The sequence below is a fragment of the Lathamus discolor genome, chromosome 5 (assembly GCF_037157495.1).
Source record: "Lathamus discolor isolate bLatDis1 chromosome 5, bLatDis1.hap1, whole genome shotgun sequence".
In the NCBI taxonomy this organism is placed as follows: domain Eukaryota; kingdom Metazoa; phylum Chordata; class Aves; order Psittaciformes; family Psittacidae; genus Lathamus; species Lathamus discolor.
In genome coordinates, this window is record NC_088888.1 from 29,219,629 (window position 1) to 29,240,190 (window position 20,562).

Below are 20,562 nucleotides of genomic sequence, written 5' to 3' on the forward strand. Positions count from 1 at the left end.
TTTGTCACAAATACCTTCAACCTGACCATCCATGACCGACCTTCATTACATCTCATACAAAATAATAGTTTTACACAGTGAGTCAAAGGCTTTGCTGGTTTCAGTAGAACTATCTTGACTTAAAATGGCTAAAGATACTGGTCTTTAAGCTCAACAGTGTCTCTTGGAAGGAAGCAGTCAGAGGATGATACTTTGGTGAGTGACTCCTTTAAAGAATACTGTAGTATTGCAGTTTTATTTCCCATAGATACTACATGAAACTGAAGAGTAGCAGTGAGTTGTGGTTGTCTACAAGACTTAATAATAATATATAAAATCCTTTCCTTTCACACATAGCTCATGTATCTGGAGAATTTGCTAGGACTAGAAGTTACTATGCCAAATTCCTGTTGTCTGTTTTTTATTTCCTTGGCTAGTTTTGTAATAGTGACTGGCAGAACACATTTCAAACAGACATGGAAAGTGTGGCAGGAACATTTTTGTTTCCTTTACAATTGTTTTGTTTCATGTAATAAAAAAGAAGAGATATAGATTACAGCCTTGCTGACCCCGAATGGAAATTTAAGATAGGTGCCCAAGATAAGTGTGTTAAGGTACCTTGAGAAGTGCTTCTTTCTCAACACTGACTATAGAGAGGAAATGGGATCACTAGGTTGGATGCAGACAACTAATCTTTTCACAGCCAAGGTCAAGCAAAATTAATTTTGTCCTCACTGTGCACCACAATGGACAAGGACATCTTACAGATTTGTAGTAAACTTCCTTCCCTACATTGTCTGGCACTGCTGGAATTGTTTTCGCAGGGTAGATTAAAATACTTGGAATGAAAATGGGCACTTTGCAGAAGCTTTCAACCAGCTCTGGTGACATCTGGTCAGGTGTCTGATTTATACTAGTTTTTCCAAAATTTCAGTGAATTCCATATTACTGTCACTCTATTGTCTTTACTGCATAAGAATTCGACCACTTTTATTTCAGAAAGTCTGACTGCCAGTTAGTTGGACTATTCAATAAGTATGTAGGAAAATGTCCTGGGTTCAGCAGTAACAGTCATTTTTCTTCTTAGGAGCTAGTACAGTGCTGTGCTTTGATCTTTTGGCCTGGGAACAGTGCTGATAACGCCGATGTTTTCAGTTGCTGCTTGAATGTTTGGTGTGGCCAAGGACTTTCTGAGCCTCATGCTCTGCCAGGGAGGAGGGGAGGCCAGGAGGAAGCAGAGACAGGACACCTGACCCAAACTGACCAAAGAGGTATTCCATACCACAGCACGTCATGCCCAGGATGTAACTGAGAGTTACCCGGAAGGGTGGGGACTGCAGGGTTGGAGGAGGTATCGGTCGGTGCTCGGCTGGGTGGAGTGAGTGAATGAGGTTTGTGGTTGGGTTTAAACCACGACAAAAAAGAAATTCAGTCTCTCTCTGATAGACAGCAGTATTACATTTACTGCACCCTTCATCTGCCTTTTATTGAAATTTCCATATATTCACACTTTGCTTAGCTAAGAAGCCAGGCCTTAATAGCACAAACAAACTCATGCACACACTTGTACACGCTTGAGAGAAGTCTAGAGGAAGACTTTCTTAAAGCTGTATTTAGTAGCAGAGGAAATATTTTTAAAAGCTTCTCATATATGAGGCAAATATTGTATCAATAATGTTAGTAACGTCATTAAAAAAACAGATTATCTAGTTAATATTGCAACTGCCATCTGCTTCAGTAAAACCAGGCCAAAAACATGATTTATGTGAAAGGTATCTTACTTATCATCAGAAATACTAGTGAGAGGATGTAGGTTTGGTAGAAGATTTGTACTTTTTTTATTCATAAGTGGTTCCACGAGAAATATGCTGAGCAACAATCACTCAAGCAAGAATGATAATAGCTGACAGTTAACTGCTGTCAGTTACTGAAAAATGTCCTTGCGAAGCTCAGCTTTATTAGCTGTATTTATGTGACAGTGTGTACTAAGTGTGTCGTGGTTTAAACCCAGCTGGCAACTCAGTACTATGCAGCTGCTCACAAACTATCCTCTGTCCCCCACCCTGGGCTGTATGGGGAGGAGAATCCAAAGAATGTAAACCCCACAGGTTGAGATAAGAACTGTTTAATAACTAAAGTACAATATGATACTTCCACTACTGATGATGATGATGATAAGGGAAGTAACAAGGGGAGAGAATATAAAACTAAAAGGGGAAAGGAAAACACATAATAAACACAGGTGATGCACAATACAATTGCTTAGTACCCACCAACTGTTACACAGCCTGACCAGAGCCTGGATTGGTGCCTTCCGGGTAACTCCCCCCAGTTTATATACTGGGCATGACGTGCTGTGGTATGGAATACATTTTGGCTAGTTTGGGTCAGGTGTCTTGTCTGTGCTTCTTCCTGGCTTCTCGTACCCCTCCAGACCAGCAGAGCATGAGAGACTGAAAAGTCCTCGATCAGGGTAAGCACTACTCAGCAACAACTAAAACATCAGTGTGTTATCAGCATTATTCTCAGACTAAGTCCAAAACACAGCACTGCACCAGCTGCTAGGAAGAAAAGTAACTCCATCCCAGCCAAAACCAGCACAGAGTGTGTTCCTTCTTTCTTATTAATCTGTAGTTTACCAAAACTCAAGTAGTCTAAACAGGGATCATACATTATGTCAAAGAAGTTAAAGCAGATGACCAGCTGTAACAGAATGAAACAAGCCATAAAAGCTCCAGATCAATAGTATGGATTACCACAATGATTCAGTAGCCAGTCTAGCTTCTAGAGTGATAAGCAGTATGTAACACATCTATTTTAGTTCGTGTTATTAACTAGCTGGCTGATTCACCAGCCATGTTGTTTTACATCAGAGAACAACAATTTCCAGGAAGGCAGAAAAGTCAATGCCTGAGGCAGTCTGTGTGTCAGCCATCTCAATCTATCTGTTCCTCTTTGTCAGCAGACTCAGATCCTTACGCAAGCTCGATACAGTGCCTTGCAATGATAGGTTGTGCTCTGTTATGAATGTACTGAACACAAGTAAAAATGCAGTCTTCCTTGGTGTTTACAATACAGAAGAGGCATAAAAGAGTTATATTTCAAATTTCTATTTACCTTCATAGAAAACTTGTACACATTGTCAATATGAGGATGTATGAGCTACAGACATATCACCCAGTCACTTTCTCTGAAACTTTAGATGCTGACTGCATTCATTTTGAGTACCTGTATAGACATAACATTTGTATAATGCAGTAATGATCTGAAATGCTGTCTTGTTACTCACCAGAGGTTTGTCAGTTCTAAGGCAGGGATGTATAGGAGAACTAAGCCAACGAGTACAATCCTAAATCCAAGCAAAACCCCACTGAAGCTTGCAAGACTTTTGTCAAAACACGATGAAGTAGCTCAGGGGCTAGAGGTGATTTTTGCTGCTTTTTTTCGAAATTCATCATATATGTATCACCAGAAAGCATTTTTGTTAGTTCATAAGCAACAATTGAAGTATGTGTATTTGCAGCAGCAGTTTGCAATTATAAGTGGGCACATGCATGCCAGAATATTACCTGTAACAGTCATAAAATCTTTCAGGCTCTGTATATTTCTAGAGGCACTAGAATGTTAACCCCTGTCTCTTCATGTAATGGCCCAACAATTTTTTTGGTGGGGGTGTGTAAATGATTTAATTTTTAGAAGGAATTTCCATTTGCAAAAAAACCACAGAAGTAATTTAATATTTTGCACAGCTGTCTGTAGAAGCTTAGAGGAACCTGGTTCACTATTTACTCTACAATGAGAAGCCTGAAAGAAGATGTGGAAAAGAGGTGCATTTTGCTGATTTGTTCTTTAAGAAAATACTGAAAAGGACAGACAGTACATCCAGTTATCACAGCCAAGAGACGGTTAACTGTGGTTCTTCACTCCTTATTAAAAATATTCTGAAGTGACACATAATGAGAAGCAGAATGGGATCCTATCAGTCAGCAACATGTAGCTGTGAGCTGCTGCATATCAATAACAACCTAAGTGGAACACACCAGGAAAAGAGATCATACTATGTTGGGTCATGGATGCAAAACTGAATCAGCATCATGGAAGACTCCTGCACTGAAGCCTACTTGGTTGATTCACTGTGAAAAACAAAACACCAGTAGTCTATCTTTTTCTACATTTCGTTATTTATTTATTTTCTACATTTCTTTATGTCTCTGTGTTTTCTTATTATAAATTGACGTATTTCCTCCTTTCTTCATGCTGAGATCCTTCTGCTTCCAGTATTCCAAAGGACATCCCTGTCCCCACCCTGCCACTCTTTTTGTCTTTATCTTTCAACTCAGAGGACTTTTCAGTTTGCCATCTCCAATTGTTCCAATTCTTTTCTCTGCCAGGCATACTTTGGATTGATTCTGAGTGCAGAAAATGTATTTTCTCATAACAGATTGCTTTAAATGCATAGATGAGTATGAACAAAACCAATTGTATTCTATCGCCTTTCCTACAGTGAAATCTTAGAAAAATTCCTAGGCTTCCTCCAAAAGACTCCAAAAATTAAAACCAGAATTATGCCATTAAACCTCAAAACCCTCTTCATTTCAAGTTTTGCCACCTTTACTGATGGTACTGACTATTCTGAGCTTTCCCTTGGTGTGGTTGTGCTGCTTGCAGGTTTGTTTCTTTTTTGATATCCATAAACATATGTCAGTATAGAGAACAAAAGCACATTAAGCTTCTAGTATACCAGTGCATATTTTTTTCCCTTTTGTCATCCTTTGTTGTGAAATGATACATCCGGGTGCAGCTGAAGTCCCTGTGCTACGTAGCTGCATGGCTCAACCTGGCCTCTGGAGACCTCTGGAACAGAGGAAGCCCCAGCTGAAGCAAAGCACCACGGTCAGTCCAGTTTCACTTTTGAAGGTGCAGAGGCAGGAACAACTCTCTCTCTTTCTCTATAGGTAAGCCTTCAAACTAGTTCCACTGTGATTGCTACCAGTTTAAAATAGCGTGGATTTTTCTTTAACCTCATGGTAAGTTTAGCTATGATCAACAGAGAAAATGGAGCCTGTTATTTTGTTCCTTATGCACGTGGACTTCTACCATTGTGTTGAAGAAAACAAACAGGTACATTTTCTAGCATATCCCTCGAGCTGCACATGCTTCTCTTCTTCTCTGAACACCATCCCTTTGAGTTAAAATCCTTTGGAAAGGTGTGTGCTTTGCTACAATGAAGTCCAAAATAGCAGTTCTAGCCTGTATTACTGTGACTTCACATTTTAGCTCTGCAGCCCCTGGATGTTGTCCAGAAAAGCAGTCTGGGGTCATAAAGGTCCTCCAGACTCTCCAAGTCTGCCCAGAGCCTGAGCTATGCTGAGGCAACTTTCTTCCAGTTTGGGAATTCTATAGAGCTCTCTCTCCACATATCTTTAAGGCCTGATGTAGTAGTGTTAACAGCTTGATTCAATCATTAATAAGAAATTGCAAAAAGACAAGCAAGCTGCCGCAGATGATAACAAACAGTTTGGCAGGGGGTGGGAAAGGAACAGCTGTGTCATCCTATTTAAGATGAGAGCCTGAAGCAAAGGAAACCCAAGTCCTTGTGGGGCAGATGAGCAGCACCTGGGAGTTGTTGCTGTTGACTTATTTAACTTGGTGCTGAGCCTCAGTACACCTGAGGTAAGCTATTCTTGCACTTGTGCTCTCTGCATGTGCAGCCCCTTTTTCTGAGAAAAGGGCTTTTGAATGATGGTTGGAAATATTCTTTTCCCTAGTGTTTCTGGTAATGCAGACAGTGAACTAGTAGTTGAAGGTCTGTCTTTCAAGGAAATCTGAGGAAAAACTTGCTTTTAGCCAGTAGCTCAAGTAAAAGGACTTGTTAACTGAAAGGTTAAAAAGAAATTAAAAAAGCTGTTAATTATGCTCTGTAGGAAAACTGGTAAGATTCTCAGGGATCTGAGTCAAGCTCAACTGTTTTGGTACTTTCAGCCCAGAAAGAAGAGAGGTAGACAGATGTTTGCTTTTCACATACAGGTTCCTCAGTGTGGATGAGCTCAGTGGGTAGCAGCGGTTATCTCTAAAAAGTCAGCAGGATTGCCTCATAGTGGGAAAATAATATTTTGCTGCATTTGGGTGAAATTGCCCTTTCCTTTTCCAAGAGTAGGCACCTGCTGGGAGGGTGCTTCCATACTATATCCTGCCCTCTCAATATTGCTGTCTGCTTTCACACACTCTCAGGCCAGATGCTATGGACGGATTCTTGCAGATTTTTTTTTTTATTCTGTCCATTGTCTGCCCCTCTTATTCTCTGTATCTCTGCAGGTGACGTAATGATAGGGGCAGGACAGACAACAGGGCAGCCTGCCTCATCTTCAAACGCATCTGCTTACATACTCCTGACCTACGTTGAGAGTTTTTATTTAGTCATGGAAGTGAAAAGTATCCTTTTTTTATTCTGCTCTTCACTGACTTGACTCTCTCATTTTATATCCATCCAATACAGTTACACTCAAGACACTAATCTTTCTAAAGGTGTAATGCCTTCAAACCAGAAAGCACTGCCAGCATCTTGATGAATTCCAGCTTTCCAAAAAAAGGCAGAGTTAGCAAAGGCTTAGAAACATCTTAGCTCCTTTGGAGAGAGTGGAGACTTAAAAACTAAAGAGAATTGAGTTACTCCTTAATGCACTCACTGGTAAGAATCTATAATGCTACCAAATTAACTCAGCCTGAAGCACAGCTAGAGGTGGAGCTTCGTAGCACTCAGTTTTTATCAATCTGCTTATTTTACATGAGCCTAGTGCTGGTCTGAGCTGACATAGCCTCTACGTCCTGTAGTCATGTGGATAACAGAAAGACATTTCATACAGGCCAATGAGATACATATGTTCTAGCAAATTTTGTTAAAATTTTATTAAATTTCAGAGGTGAAAAAAAGGGAGACTTTGGTTGAAAAAAAATTTCAAATATTTTACTGGGATCTAGTGCTTTTCTAGGATCAGATAGGAAGATCAAATAGAGTTTGTGCTTTCAGGGGAAATGAAGGAGGCCCAGTGATCTACCATTTCCTTCACCCTGTTATGCTGGGAGACTCTCTTTTGGAAACACTGCTTGAGTTACATCTAGCCACACTAAGTGGTTTATTCCATTTTGTTTCTCATATAAATACTTTTCTTCTTTGTGCCACATGGAACAAAATTAAAATAGGTTAATCAGTAACCAATGATTCCAGCAGCAGCTGAACAGTCTCTCATATGCTTCCAGCAGTAACTAATCTAAACCCTTTTTCTTTTATATAGGTACTAATATATTCCATACTGCTGAGTCTTCCAGCAGCAAATGAAGAATATGTATCTGTTCCTCTTTTCCACTGTATATTTGCTTCTGAAATCCATTGGCACCAAAGAGGTTATATTTGGTCATAATAATTTCACAGAGTATCAAGTGGGCAACATGAACCTGATTCTCTCTGTCCCACATGGTGGGTCAATGGAACCCAAAGACATCCCTGATCGAGAGGCTGCTTGTTGGGATGCAAAGACATCCTCTTGTATTTTCTCTCATGAGTGTCCTCCTGGAAGTATCCGAAGTTATAAGAAATGCAAAGTGTCTACCAACCAAGACAGGTATACTATAGAGGTCGCTCAAGCTCTTGCTGAAGAAATCAACAACATTACTGGTGGCTTCTTCCCACATATCATTATAAACCACCTTCAGAGATTCAAGATGGATGCTAACAGGGTAAAGGAAGAAGCCTGCTTTGGAATTCCCCAAGCAGAACAGGCATGGGAGGAATACATGGGATTTTTGACCACTGCAAAAAGACAGATGACAGAGGGCCTGATTCTGGATATCCATGGACAAGCACATCCTGAACGGTGGATAGAATTAGGTTACACTCTTTCAAAAACTTCTCTTAACTCAAGGGACTTTTCTACGTCATGTTCCTCAATTAGCCATCTGGCCAGTCAGCTAGTTAGTGTGTCTTCTCAGACTTTGGTTGCAGGGAACAGAAGTTTGGGTAAATATGTTGAAGAACAAGATAACAGTTATGTCTGTGTGCCTTCTCCATCCAATCCTAGCCCAAATAATGGGAGCTATTATAGTGGTGGATACATAACAAAGACTTTTGGTTCCCGTAGCTCTGGCACTGTTGATGCCATACAGCTTGAACTACCCCAGTGGGTGAGAGCAGCTGAAGAACGTCCCAGATTTTGTAAAGCACTAGCAAGGGCTGTAATGAAATTCTGGCAAACTAACTATTGCAGCCAGCACAACCGTGAATTTCTGCCGTGCTGAAAGATGCTATCCTTTGAAGATAGCTTTCCATAATACAATAATGATTTGGAACAATGGAACAGCTGATACACTTGGAACATTTAGGCCTGCAATGTAATTGTGGATGATGGTGGAAAGAAGGTAACTTGCAAAGGAATACAGAGACATCTACATAGAGAAAATCCACAGCTAATACCAATAAGCCCGTTAATACACAGCTTTCTACTGCATCCAGCATTGAAAAGACTTCTTGAAAATGAGTGGGTATATTTGGAAGTATCACTTGTCTGGTATGCTGCTCTATGCCTAATTTCTTTCCAATAGCATTCTCTAGCACACAATAAACAACTGTTCTTCTACTTGAATTCTGTGCAGTGCAGTGTCTTAGTAGATGGTCTGTTCAAAGAAATGAAGCATCTCTGCTTTTCTCATGATGCTTAAGACAATAGGATTGTCTTGTTTAATATGTTTTGGGCTGGGACCAGTTTCCATTTGGTGTTTATAAAGCCCTAGGAGTTGGTACTCTTCAAGTAAACAGTAACGTTGAGCAATGACACCCAGTCTGAACTGCTTCAGGTTTTGTTAATTTAATGAATTATGAAAAATTCTCTGAGAGCATTACAGTGCTAAAATCTTGTCACAGTTTAAATAGCACAACAGTAAGGTGTTATCTTTAGCAGCTTTCCATCCAGTTACAACATATCATGCATTTTTGACAGTTATCCTTACAGCGTGCTTCACTCCTGAGAGCTGGTCCATTGATTTCATTCAGCATAGGATTAAACACTTGATTGTTACTGGGAATAGTATTGCATTGTGGATGGGCTCTTCTGCACCATGGAGAATATAGCGGCATAAATAGACATGAGTCTATTTATGCCACAGTAGACAAATCAGCTCTTGGAAAACATGGGCAATTAATAAGGAAAACCAAAAGGAGCAGACAGGAAGACTGAAAAGAGTAAAATTCATAAATTAAGAACCTATGAAATCCTATCGGTGCTAAGGGTTTGGTAAAAATGAAAGAATGAGTAAATAGTTCTGAGTAAGTAAACAGTTAATCAACTGAAGAGAAGCAGGATTTCTGCATCTTGCAGCCACAGTAAAATACTTTAGTTCTAACTATAAATAGGGACAATATCAAAGAGAAAATCATGCATGACTATAAAGCAGGACACATAAGAGCAATGGAAGAGGAGCTCTCTAAACCTGAACTTTTCACTTTTAATAATCTTTGAAGACTATGAAATTTTCCAGTAACTGGAAGAGAGCTGATGTAGCTGTCTTTCAAAGGCAAATAGGACTCATGGAACCGCAGGGTGTTACCTTTCATATGCTAACTGCTAAATCATGGGTCAGATGAAGGGAGCACAGATAGTAAATGAGGGATTACATTTTATCTGGTGACACTTGGTTTGTCAGACAAACTTGATTTTAGTTTTAATCACAAGGTTAATTGTGGTTATGTAGTGGGTTGACTCTGGCAGACACAAAGCACCCGCCTGGTTGCTTGCTTACTTGTCCCAGTGGGATGCAGGGGAGATTTGGAAGAGCAAAAGTTAGAAATCTTGTGGGTTGAGATAACGAGAGTTTAATAGGCGAAGCAAAGCTGCATGTGCAAACAAAATAAAGTACAGAATCCATCCACTGCTTCCCATCAGCAGGCAGATGTTTAACCATTTCCTGGGAAGCAGGGCCTCAACGTGCATAATGGTTACATGGGAAGAAAGGTACCATAACAGCAAATATCTTGATTTGCTCCTCCATTCCATAAACTCTTATTGCTGAGCAGGACATAATATGGAATGTAATTAGGTTCACCCCAGCCAGATCCTGAACAGTTGATAATAGTATTTTTAAACACCTTCCCACAAGATGTTTTGCTAAAAAAAATTTTGCAGATCAAACACCATTCATTACTAGTAATACAGAAGCCCCCTTCCCCGCTCTGCCCCCCCCCCCCCCCGATAGTAAGTAATAATGGCACTAGTTCCAGGAATTATCTTAAATACTTACCACAGTGACACACTTGGCAATGATTTGTACCTTTAGTGAAACAAAGGATGATAGAATATGTATTCTGTGATCTGTGTCATGTTGTGGCAGTGTCTGGGAATGCTGAAATGCCAGGAAGGATTCAGGGAACCGTGACTGATAATGAATTGAATGTGAGCTCAGCATGTAGTCTTCTGGTTTAGAGGGTGAACATGCTCTCTGAAAGCATAAGCAAGGAATTAAGAGGCAGAAACAGCAGGATATATTAACTCCTTTTTGTGAATCTGATATTTATCTGATTGTGAGTGTAAAATGGAGTTCTGACACATTAGACACTTAAAAAAAAACATATAACCACTGTGGTGGAAAGGCTTAAAAAGGCTACAGAAATCTGTCTTGTAGTGACTCACGAAGCTCAAATTACAGTTAACTTTGCTACCAAGAGTAATTGTGAGGCTGGCAGAGCCTGGGTAAAGGAGAATGCCATCTTTAATGGTATCTTTAAATAGGGCTGTTTCTCATTATTTGAACCTAGTTCTCAATCTTTCTTCTGTCTTATCTCCACGTGATTAACAAGGGAATCGAAATGAAGACATTTGACTACAATACTTTGGCATATCTGTGCTACCTGCAGAACATCCCATCATCTCTTTGCCTAGCTAAGGACACAGAAGTTCTTGAAATGAGAGAAAGGTTAGAGCAGTACCTCTGGAATAACATTTCTTGTTCTTCAGAGGAATCTATATGGCTAGCAAAAGCAGATATATGGCTCTGAATCTTTAAGCAGTTAATCACAGTAAGGTCCTTTTGCTTCTTAACCATCAAAAAGTGGAGTGAGATAGACTTTTCTGTGAGTATCTTGTTATAACCATACACTGTCTTTATCAGAATTTTTTATCTGCATGAAAGACTGGATTAGAAGTAAAGGTTTGATTTCTAGATGTTCTACTTAATTGTGAAATGGATTTAAATATAATTAAAAATCAAAAAGAAACAGGAACCTGTTAATCCACTTGCCTTGAAGATGGACACTATGTTTATTTGTCTTGACCCTGTTCTCCACCTGTCTGCATTGTCTATCCAGTGGCACTTGGTGTCTCAGCTTTTCTCTTCTGAAGACCTTGAAAAATAAATTGCAAAATTTCAAGAAATAAATATATTCAGGTGAACAGGCCAAGTGATAGTGTTTTGTGACAACACAGACAAAAGAAAATATTTATTGTGCATACAGCTCATAGAAAAAGTCTAATCTCATTTCATTGTAAATCCATCACAGTGCCATTGGCTTCATTGTAGTTGCTCCTAATTTGCCAAGGCACAAGACCCTCTGTATTTTATTTTCTTCTTCTGGAAGAAAATGAAACATAGATTTCCAAGGCACAATAATGGTCAGAAGGATAGCATACTTGCCAACTATTTGAACATTGTGCTCCCAAGTTTTCTGTTTTCTGAGATACTCTGTAATGCTGCATGCACAAGCATTAAGCCATATAGATTTGAATGCAGAGTACCCTATTCATCCCACCTAACTAGCCATCTAGATTCTAGAGGCTCATCCAAGCTACTTTTCTAGGTACCCTCTATAAAAAGAGATCATCACCTCTACTAGGGGTGATTCTTTCCATCCTATGATAGGTGGGATAAACACCTGTGGACATTCTGGTCTTTCTCCATAGATGGAACAACCTAGGAGGGTTTGCTAGACAGCTTGCAATAAATCAAAGGAATAGTACCTATAAAACAGTATTAACTTACGATAGCCAAGTCTTTGTGCAAATAAGAATTAATTTTGGGGGGCTGGCTTAAACAGTTGAGTCTGAGTAAAAAGCTAATGAGGTGAGATTGAACAGGAGAAGCAAGTGTCTGGAATACTCACTTGGTGGCATTCGCTCTTCAGTTGGCTTCTCGAGCTTCCACCAAACGGAGAATGGAATTGGATGGGTAGTAATGCAAACCATGTTTGAAAATTAAATTGAGAAGCAGATAGTTAACCATACAATGTCAGAGTATATGATTGTAATAATTTACCAGTGCTAAAGGCTTCTGCCTTATGAATGCCACTGCAAAAGGTAGAAAACACTTATACTTACCTTATAAATAGGAAGATACCCAAATACTTCACCAGCCCGTCTGTTTCCAGGCTCATAACATTTCACAGGTTGTTTATAGATCTGACCAAGGGAAGCCAAAGTCAATGTATTACTAGCCAAAGACAAATGATAATGAAGACATTAGCTCTGTTATGGGATTGCATGATAAGATTCATGTTATCTGCAGAAATGTATATCACTACTATCTAAAGAGATTAGGGTTTATGCACAGGTTTTCTCTGTACCATGTAAAGGCTACCTTGAACTTTTTTTTTCTTTTTCTTTAAATAGGAGGGATCATTATTCTACTACAGAAAATGCATATCCAGCAAAATCCCAGCTTCCCAAGGAACACAGCATGAAGAGTTAACAGCAAAATACCTTTTATCACCTAAGTTAAAGCTAGTTTTAAACACTTAGTTCTCTGACCTATTAACACCTTGGATAAGATCAATAAAGGAAATGTAGTAACAGTCTAAAAGATACCACATCTTAAACAATGTAAAACATTTATAAAGGAATCTCTTCCAGTGTCTGTCTGCCAATTTTCAGCATTATTCATGCTCATTAATTACTAGGCCTTACCTATTACAGAAAAATATGACAACTGAATTATGGTGAGCTAATCATATACTCTAGGTATTTGCACAGCCACTGAACAGCACTCTAGTCTAAAGTGCAAACTGAAGTTCACTGGTTTGTTCAGCTCTAAGGCAAATGGTAGGAAATCAAACGTTTTCTCATCAAAAGCTTAATAAGAGGGAGACTCCGGTGCTAACATCTATCATGTATCTTCTGCTATGAGACCTCCAGTAAGTCATCTTTCCAAACAACTATGTAAAATGCAAAGCAGAGCCTACCTCTATTGTCTTGACCTACAATGTACTCAGCCACTGACTTTGCTACAATAAATTTCATGTTTTATACCCAGCATCAACATATTTTTCCCACTAACTGTTCTTTCTTATTATACAATGCTGTATATACAACTGTTAAACAGACATGGACCAGTGATCAACTGCCAATACTTTGTAGTGCATCCTTCTACAAAAAAGTAGGTGTGTCAGTCTCCCTGTGATTTAAACACAGGCTTCTCTGGAGATTGTGGAGCACTTGTGACTAGTATAACTTTGATTTAAGGGAGCTCACCAACTTGTTGCTGTTTTGGGGTGAAATGATGGAATGCCTCAAAACTGCATACTTGACTAGCTTTGTGTAGCAGCAAGTAATCCACTAGCTTCAATAGCCAAGCACCTAGACTAGATGAAAGCTGATCTTCAATCCCTGGTGTCCCTGTCAGCAAGGACAAATGGGAAAGGAAGAACTGGCTGGCGAGAAAGGATAAGGATAGCGATAGGGCAAGGGGTAATAGGTTTAAACTTAAACAGGAGGAGTTCAGGTTAGATATAATGAAGAAGTTCTTCACTGTGAGAGTGGAGAGGCACTGGAACAAGTTGCCCTAAGAGGTGGTAAATGCTCAATCCCAAGGCTGCATTGGACAGAGCCTTGGGCGACGGGGTCTAGTGTGAGGTGTCCCTGCCCATGGCGGGGGGGTTGGAACTAGAAGATCTTAAGGTCCTTTTCAACCCAAACCATTCTATGATTCTAAGATTCTATGATTCTATAAACAGTGGAGAGGTGTCTTCCACTCAACTTGTCATTCTTTCTTCCGGGGTACTCAGAGAAAAGTAGCTGGCCACATGGGGTAATGCCGTTATTTACTGACTACTGTTTGGACCTTAGCTGGCCACATTAGAGTTGTGGTACATAGGAGACTCATGGTACCACAAAGTTTAGGAGAGGTTTTTAAAGCATTCATAACCCTCACTGGCTTTTGACCAATTACCTCTGGGTCAGAGAAAGAATGGTCAGAAAGGTACTAATGGAAGCTCTTTTGGCAAGTGGTCATAGGATTTGTATCTTTTTCCATTTCTGCTACAACTGCAAGAGAATTTTTATCTGTTCCCATGACTTTTAAGGGCTAAGCCAGGTAAAAATGGATGACCTTGACCATTATTTAATTCAAGTTATAGAAAATATTTATAATGATATCTAAAATAGTTCAGAACTCTCCTGGTTTCTGATTTTATGGGAACTTTAAAAGAACTATTGTGTATAATCAGGGATTCACTCTTGTTCTAGTATTTTCACACTTCCTTCGAGTAAATGTAAGATACTTAGGATTTCTGTTGGAGCCTGCGAAAATTCTAGGGTTTTTTAATGCTGTTAAACCAAATCATTGGTGAATCATTGTGTGCTGCCTTCTAAATTGGAATTTGTAAGTGTGAAACAATGAGAATGAAAACCAAAGAGGGTTCTTCAGTCCTTCTGTTCATGCATCTTTGTTCTAGCTTGCCCATTGAATGAGAAGGATATGTAGGATTATTTATGGCTAATTTCTAAATGAGATATACAATCGTATTTCCTATATGTTGCACAGGACAGAAACAAGTTTGTCGTATATGTTAGCTACCTTTGGAGAAGCTAGAGATTTGAAAAACTTTGAGTCCTGAATTGTATTCATATGTTTAAGACCTTTTAAATCTGAAGGTGGTCTGGTCAGTGACTTCCACCTGTAAAGACAAGACAGAAAAAATCTGATGCTCCTATAAAAATGGCAATTTTGAATGCAACATTCTTAGCTGGTTCCAAAATAAAATTATTTTGAAGTATAAATTATTCCATATATTTCAAAAATACAATTTATATTAGGACATTTATAGGTGTCACAAAGTGCTTCACTAGCACCAGATACTGGCTTGTCATCTTTAGAAGGCTGGCAATGTTAATATAAAAAAAACAGTAGTTACAATAGCTGGATGCTAATCTGATGTCTGATAATGTTTTTTCAGCATTTCTGTCAGTTCTAATTACAGTTCCTGTATGCTGCTTAGTAATAAAGAAAGTTCCCTCTGCTCATATATCTGGTTTCCAAATTTGGAAAGAAATGATCTGGAGTGTAGATTAACAGTTTCATTTCTAATCAGAAAAATTAAGTCAGGTCACACAAGCTAAAGTATTATAAACTACAAAGAGAAACTGGGACTGTTCTTTTATATGGGCCTGTCTACATGCTGGCATTTTTCAATAGATAACCTGAGCTGCTTGTTTAAACTGTAAGCACCTATGCTATTCAGCTGGGTTTGTACTTTTCCAGGTATATGCACATTTGGGCGATATCTGTAATTAGCATTTATAACTTGTTTTGTTAATTGAAATTCTAAAATATAACTTAGTGACTTGACAGCTATCCAATAATCAAACTGTAGTAGTATCATAAAGATAAGTGACTTGACCAAAGAGAAGCTTCTGTGTCCTCTAAAGAACAAAGCCTAGCATCCATAAGTAACACAGCCTTTTGAATGATGGCTGCCTAGCTATCCATTACACATTTGGTACAATTAATCCAGAGGCATCAAGTTAGTCTTAAGGTGGCAGCACATAATAGAGTATATAGAATAAGACTGAAACTTTCTATTGTGCAACATGTGTCCGCTTTATCTTTTTTTTCCCGAGTTCTCTGCACAGCTAAGCAGGCTTTGCTGCCAGTCTAATTAATGTGCTTCTAATGTATAATAGCTGTTCTCCTTTACTGAAATAGTTGAATAGTCCTCCACAAGTAGTGACAGTTTGACAGAGGCATGTCATTTATGGAATGGTTCTTCAAAGTTAGCTGGCTTAGTTATAATATCTTTGATTCCAGAGGTTTCAAAGTAATTGCTAACTATTCAAAAAGACTACAGGGGTTAGTCCTTCAAACACAGCCGAGCACTTCTCTACATTGATAAGTTAGCGTTTAGACTTCAGTAGGACTACTCACATTATTAAGAATTCTAAGGAATAATAAGTGTTATCAGGATACTGACCTAAATGGAGTAATAGAAAAGCACCCAAGAGATATGCCGTTGTCCCAGAGTGCTTTGGTTAGAAGGCAGCTGTTGTGGTTTAAACCCAGCTGGTAACTCAGTACCATGCAACTGCTCACTCACTCCCCTTTATCCCCCAGCCCAGGGTGAGATGTGGAGGAGAACTGAAAGAATGTAAACCCCACGGGTTGAGATAAGAACCATTTAATAACTAAAGTACAATATAATATTGCTACTACTACTAATGAAGATTATAAGGGAAATAATAAGGGGAAAGAAAACTAGGAGGAGAAAGGAAAAATCCCCAGTAAATACAGGTGATGCAAAGTACAATTGCTCACCACCAGTTGACTGATACCCAGCCCAACCCCAGCAGCAATCTGGGCCTTCTGGGTAACTTCACTGTTTATATACTGGGCATGACGTGCTGTGGTATGGAATAACCTTTTGGCTAGTTTGGGTCAAGAGTCCTGTCTCTCTGATCCTTCCTGGCTTCTTGTACCCCTCCTCACTGGCAGAGCATGAGAGACTCTTGATCAGGGTAAGCACTACTCAGTGACAACTAAAACATCAGTGTGTTATCAGCATTATCCTCAGACTAAGTCCAAAACACAGGTCTGTACCAGCTACTAGGAAGCGAATTAACTCTATCCCAGCTGAAACCAGGACAGCAGCATAAGAATTGACTGGGTATATGAAGCTTTACCACTAAAGAAGGCATGACTTTTAAGTCTGGGAGTAATTTTTCCCAGATTTGGACTGCTTTGTTATTAATGGTACTATGCTCATTGCCTCTGAAGATTTCAGCTTCAATATTTATGTTAGTTTGGTCAATCCACTAATTAATGAACCAGGGAGCTCCAGGAATATGACTTAAGCGAGAAGTACTCTGGCTTGACTTGTAACTAACCTAAATCCCTTGAGAACTCTATCTAGAAGGAGAGAGGTCCAGCACTGCTATTGAACACACAACATTTATGCAAGTGTCAGAATGCTATGATCAGAGGTATGTGAATGTATCCATAACATCCCATCAAATTTAAGAAGACTATTTTTTAAACTGAAAGATTAAATTTGGCTTATTTTTACAGAAGGATTTGGTTTTGAGTTAAAACTATTCACATTAAGATTTTAAAATAAATTTTCTGGAATCCCAAAAGTATATTGGCTTGTGGAACTGGAAAAAAAACAGGCTGCTAACCTGACCAGTGTATATAACATACAGACTCTAATTAGACTAAAATATGAGACAATTATCTAGCTATCACTATTACTGAATTAAAATCCTGTGCATCACTTAATCCTGGCTGTCACCTAGTCATAACAATTCAGAGATCTATCCATGCTGTGTAGAAACATTTATACAAGACTTTTCTAAATAACTCATAGGAAAAACTAATAATTCTTTCTGACCTTCAGGTGAAAGATGCTTTTTACATATATTTTCAGAACTGTTTGCTCAGTCCTATGTGTATGTAAATGTATGAGATCTTACTTGTCCCTGTCCAGAACGATCGGATATTCAGGCTCCTCCTCTTCCATATACTTGCTTTCTTCTTTAATTATAATAGGAAAGGTATTAACATCACAAGGCAAAATCAACCGAGTAGTGTCTGAAAATTCAAACTTTCTGGGTTGTCCATAGTAACCATGATAGTATCCATTCGTTGCATTCCAGAGCCTACAGACATAGCAGAAGCAGTGCCAGAGGACAGAAAGAAAAAAAGGATACTCTTAGAAGTGGCACAAAAGTGGGAAAATACCGGTCTACATTATTAAGTTCTGAAGCACTGTTCTAGAGTTCAGTGTGCTAGTCATAAATAAAAAAAAAAAAAAAAATGGAATGTGATTGAAGTTCACTGTTTATAATGTAAGTAACTTGAGAGTAAAAATATCTGAGAAGGATGTTGTGAAAATCAGAAAACAAACAGTTCATCTTTATAATTACAAAACTGAGTAAAGGCAGCAGTATCCTGAGTTGCTCCTACAGTAAGTTCCTGCCACCAAAGCAGGATGTACACAAAATTTCCTCATTAGTTACCCCAAATACCCCCAAAAAAACCCTTCATATGTACTTGTTAGCAGAGAAGGAATTACCGCTATCTATAAAGCATTTCAGGCTGCAATGGATTAATTACATAAGCATTGGGTAGACGCAGTGCTTGGGACCCACGTCAATTTAACAAGTATTGAAAGCTAAAATAGGATTAGAACAGGTGGCCATTTCTAAAATGATGGAGCCATTAACTATGCATTCAAGGTCACCTTGTTGGAAGAAAACCACAGTCTGCAAAAGGTCTGACTTCCTAAGAAACCTGAAGATTTACCCTAAAATATTAGTTCTTTCAGGTGCAGAACAGAAAATGCATCCAATGTTGTATTTATTTCAGTTCTTGCCTATATAGAAGTCCAGCAAGAAGAGGAACTCTGGAGACAGTTCTACTATTTAGCCATAGTCATAAGAAGCAGTACCTGACTGAACCATCAATAGATGCTGTTACTACCACATTTTTCTCCTCTTCATGAAATAAATCAATCACTTCAGTAGCGTGTGCCCTCCAGCAGGCCTCCTCCTTTATTTGCTGAGGGAAAAAAGCAACATAACCACATTTCAGGCAGTTCTGTAAGGTTGGTAGCTTAGTGGATTTATCAGCATGGTTTTGTGAAAATTCAGAGGTGAGAAAGGAATCCCTCCATGAAACAATCTGTGAATGGCATATGGTAGAAACACCACTCAGAGGACATGGATAAATTCACTCTTAACGTAGCCTCTTTGAACACAATGGAATAATGTTAACAGCATTTTACTTAGGTTTTTCTTGCTTTTCACAACATCAAGTTATTATTTCAAGCAAAAGACATGACCTTTATGTGTAGGAAACATTTTTATTCCCCATAATGATCTGAATCCGTTTTTCTGCTTGTCATACCTTGGTACACTGTTCAAGTTAAGAAAAGCTGGCAGATATTTGCTTACATTTTTATCTTTTCGTGGATCTTCTAAGAATGATGCAATGCACCAGCGCATAATGTGTCCCTCTGTTTAAAAAACAAAAATCAAAACATTAGTAAATTTCATTAGTGCTGCACATTCACTTGCTGCTACCATATGCTCTTGTAAACATTGGGCTGAATAAAGCAGAGATTACAGGTCAGTGAATGTTATTTTAAGGTGAAGGTCACTATCTTATTGTCAAGCACAGGGTAGAAAACTATGGGCTATTCACTGATATGCAAAACATACATATATACTGTTTATGAACAAGGTATCATTAAATGGATAGGTTTGAAATGGAAAGAATTTAAAGATTTGTCTTTAAATTACATGAGTAAAAAATAAGTCGTCTTGCCAAGACAGTTTTCTATTGTACGAACTAGGTACGAGAGCTTCCTAGGATTTAAACTGTATTACAATCCTGGTGAAATAGATGAAGTTGATTAATTGCAGACATAATGAAAGCTTGATATTTGACAACCTTTTGGTGTGCTCATGTGAAGCTAGAATCAAAGAACCATTTTCCTTATGACCCGCAACTGCTCAGTTTACTGCCTAGGCTCTCTCTTTCCTAATGAAGTTGCCTCTTATATCTTGTTCCTGCTACTACACAGAAAAATCTTTTGTTTAATTCCAACTTTCTTACTGGTCATGTCTGGTTTCTAGGACTGTATGTTTTCAGGCAAGAAAGGAGGCTGACAGATAAGTTGACATTTTCCTAACAAGGAAAAATCTATAATGGGAACAAAAAGTTGGTAGTAAGCACTGCAGATGGAAGAGAAGGACGTGGAAAGCATGAAAAGCAAATACATAGTGGCACAAATACAAAAGGACAATGGGAGGGTATCAGATGAATAGGTAATAGTGTAGATACCTTTTCACAACTAATTAAAATCCTGTTCAGTGCATGCTGCCTTCCTGAACTCATTTACTGATTTGACTCGATGGGGAATGGAAACAGCGTTTTCAGCACCAGTGTCAAGGTACTGCTCAGTTTTGCAACAAATGGAGAAAATGAGAAAAAAACTTTCTCCATCCAACCTCTGATAGCATAAGAGCAGGAAGCTGGCAGGAAACAGTTCTAATAGTAATTTTAGAAGAAAACTGATACGTTAAAGGATAAAAATCTCATTTGACAGATGCAGAAGAGGAAAATTTCCAGGGTGATTCTAAAGGTTTGGAGGAGGATCAGACAGCAGATGACTTTCTGCCAAATGAAAGCCAGATTTCGCGTGAAATTAAGTCTAACAAAGAGCTGTTAGCACAAACCACAAGTGCTTTCTTTCCTTATACAGCAGCATGCTGCTGAAGCCATTACTGTACACTCCACATCAGTGTCCAAATCATGGCTCTTGGTACAGCCACA

At 38.8% G+C, this 20,562-nt stretch overlaps 1 protein-coding gene and 1 long non-coding RNA gene across 2 annotated transcripts in view; one reads left to right on the forward strand and one right to left on the reverse strand.

The window, feature by feature from the left end:
• Window positions 1-4,814: 4,814 nt before the first annotated feature.
• On the forward strand, window positions 4,815-8,882 carry LOC136014961 (uncharacterized). The gene is made up of 2 exons (XR_010613008.1): window positions 4,815-4,934; window positions 7,272-8,882. It is a non-coding gene; the product is annotated as an uncharacterized LOC136014961 (long non-coding RNA).
• A 2,386-nt stretch (window positions 8,883-11,268) lies between these two features.
• WDR64 (WD repeat domain 64) overlaps window positions 11,269-20,562 on the reverse strand; it is a 62,240-nt gene continuing 52,946 nt past the window's right edge. The window contains exons 22-28 of the mRNA XM_065679066.1: window positions 19,179-19,240; window positions 18,674-18,783; window positions 17,697-17,882; window positions 14,809-14,908; window positions 12,336-12,416; window positions 12,122-12,155; window positions 11,269-11,365 (exon numbers count right to left, since the gene is read on the reverse strand). Coding sequence (XP_065535138.1) covers window positions 11,322-11,365; window positions 12,122-12,155; window positions 12,336-12,416; window positions 14,809-14,908; window positions 17,697-17,882; window positions 18,674-18,783; window positions 19,179-19,240 — 617 coding nt within the window. The 3' untranslated portion in view covers window positions 11,269-11,321. The remainder of the gene's footprint in view (window positions 11,366-12,121; window positions 12,156-12,335; window positions 12,417-14,808; window positions 14,909-17,696; window positions 17,883-18,673; window positions 18,784-19,178; window positions 19,241-20,562) is intronic.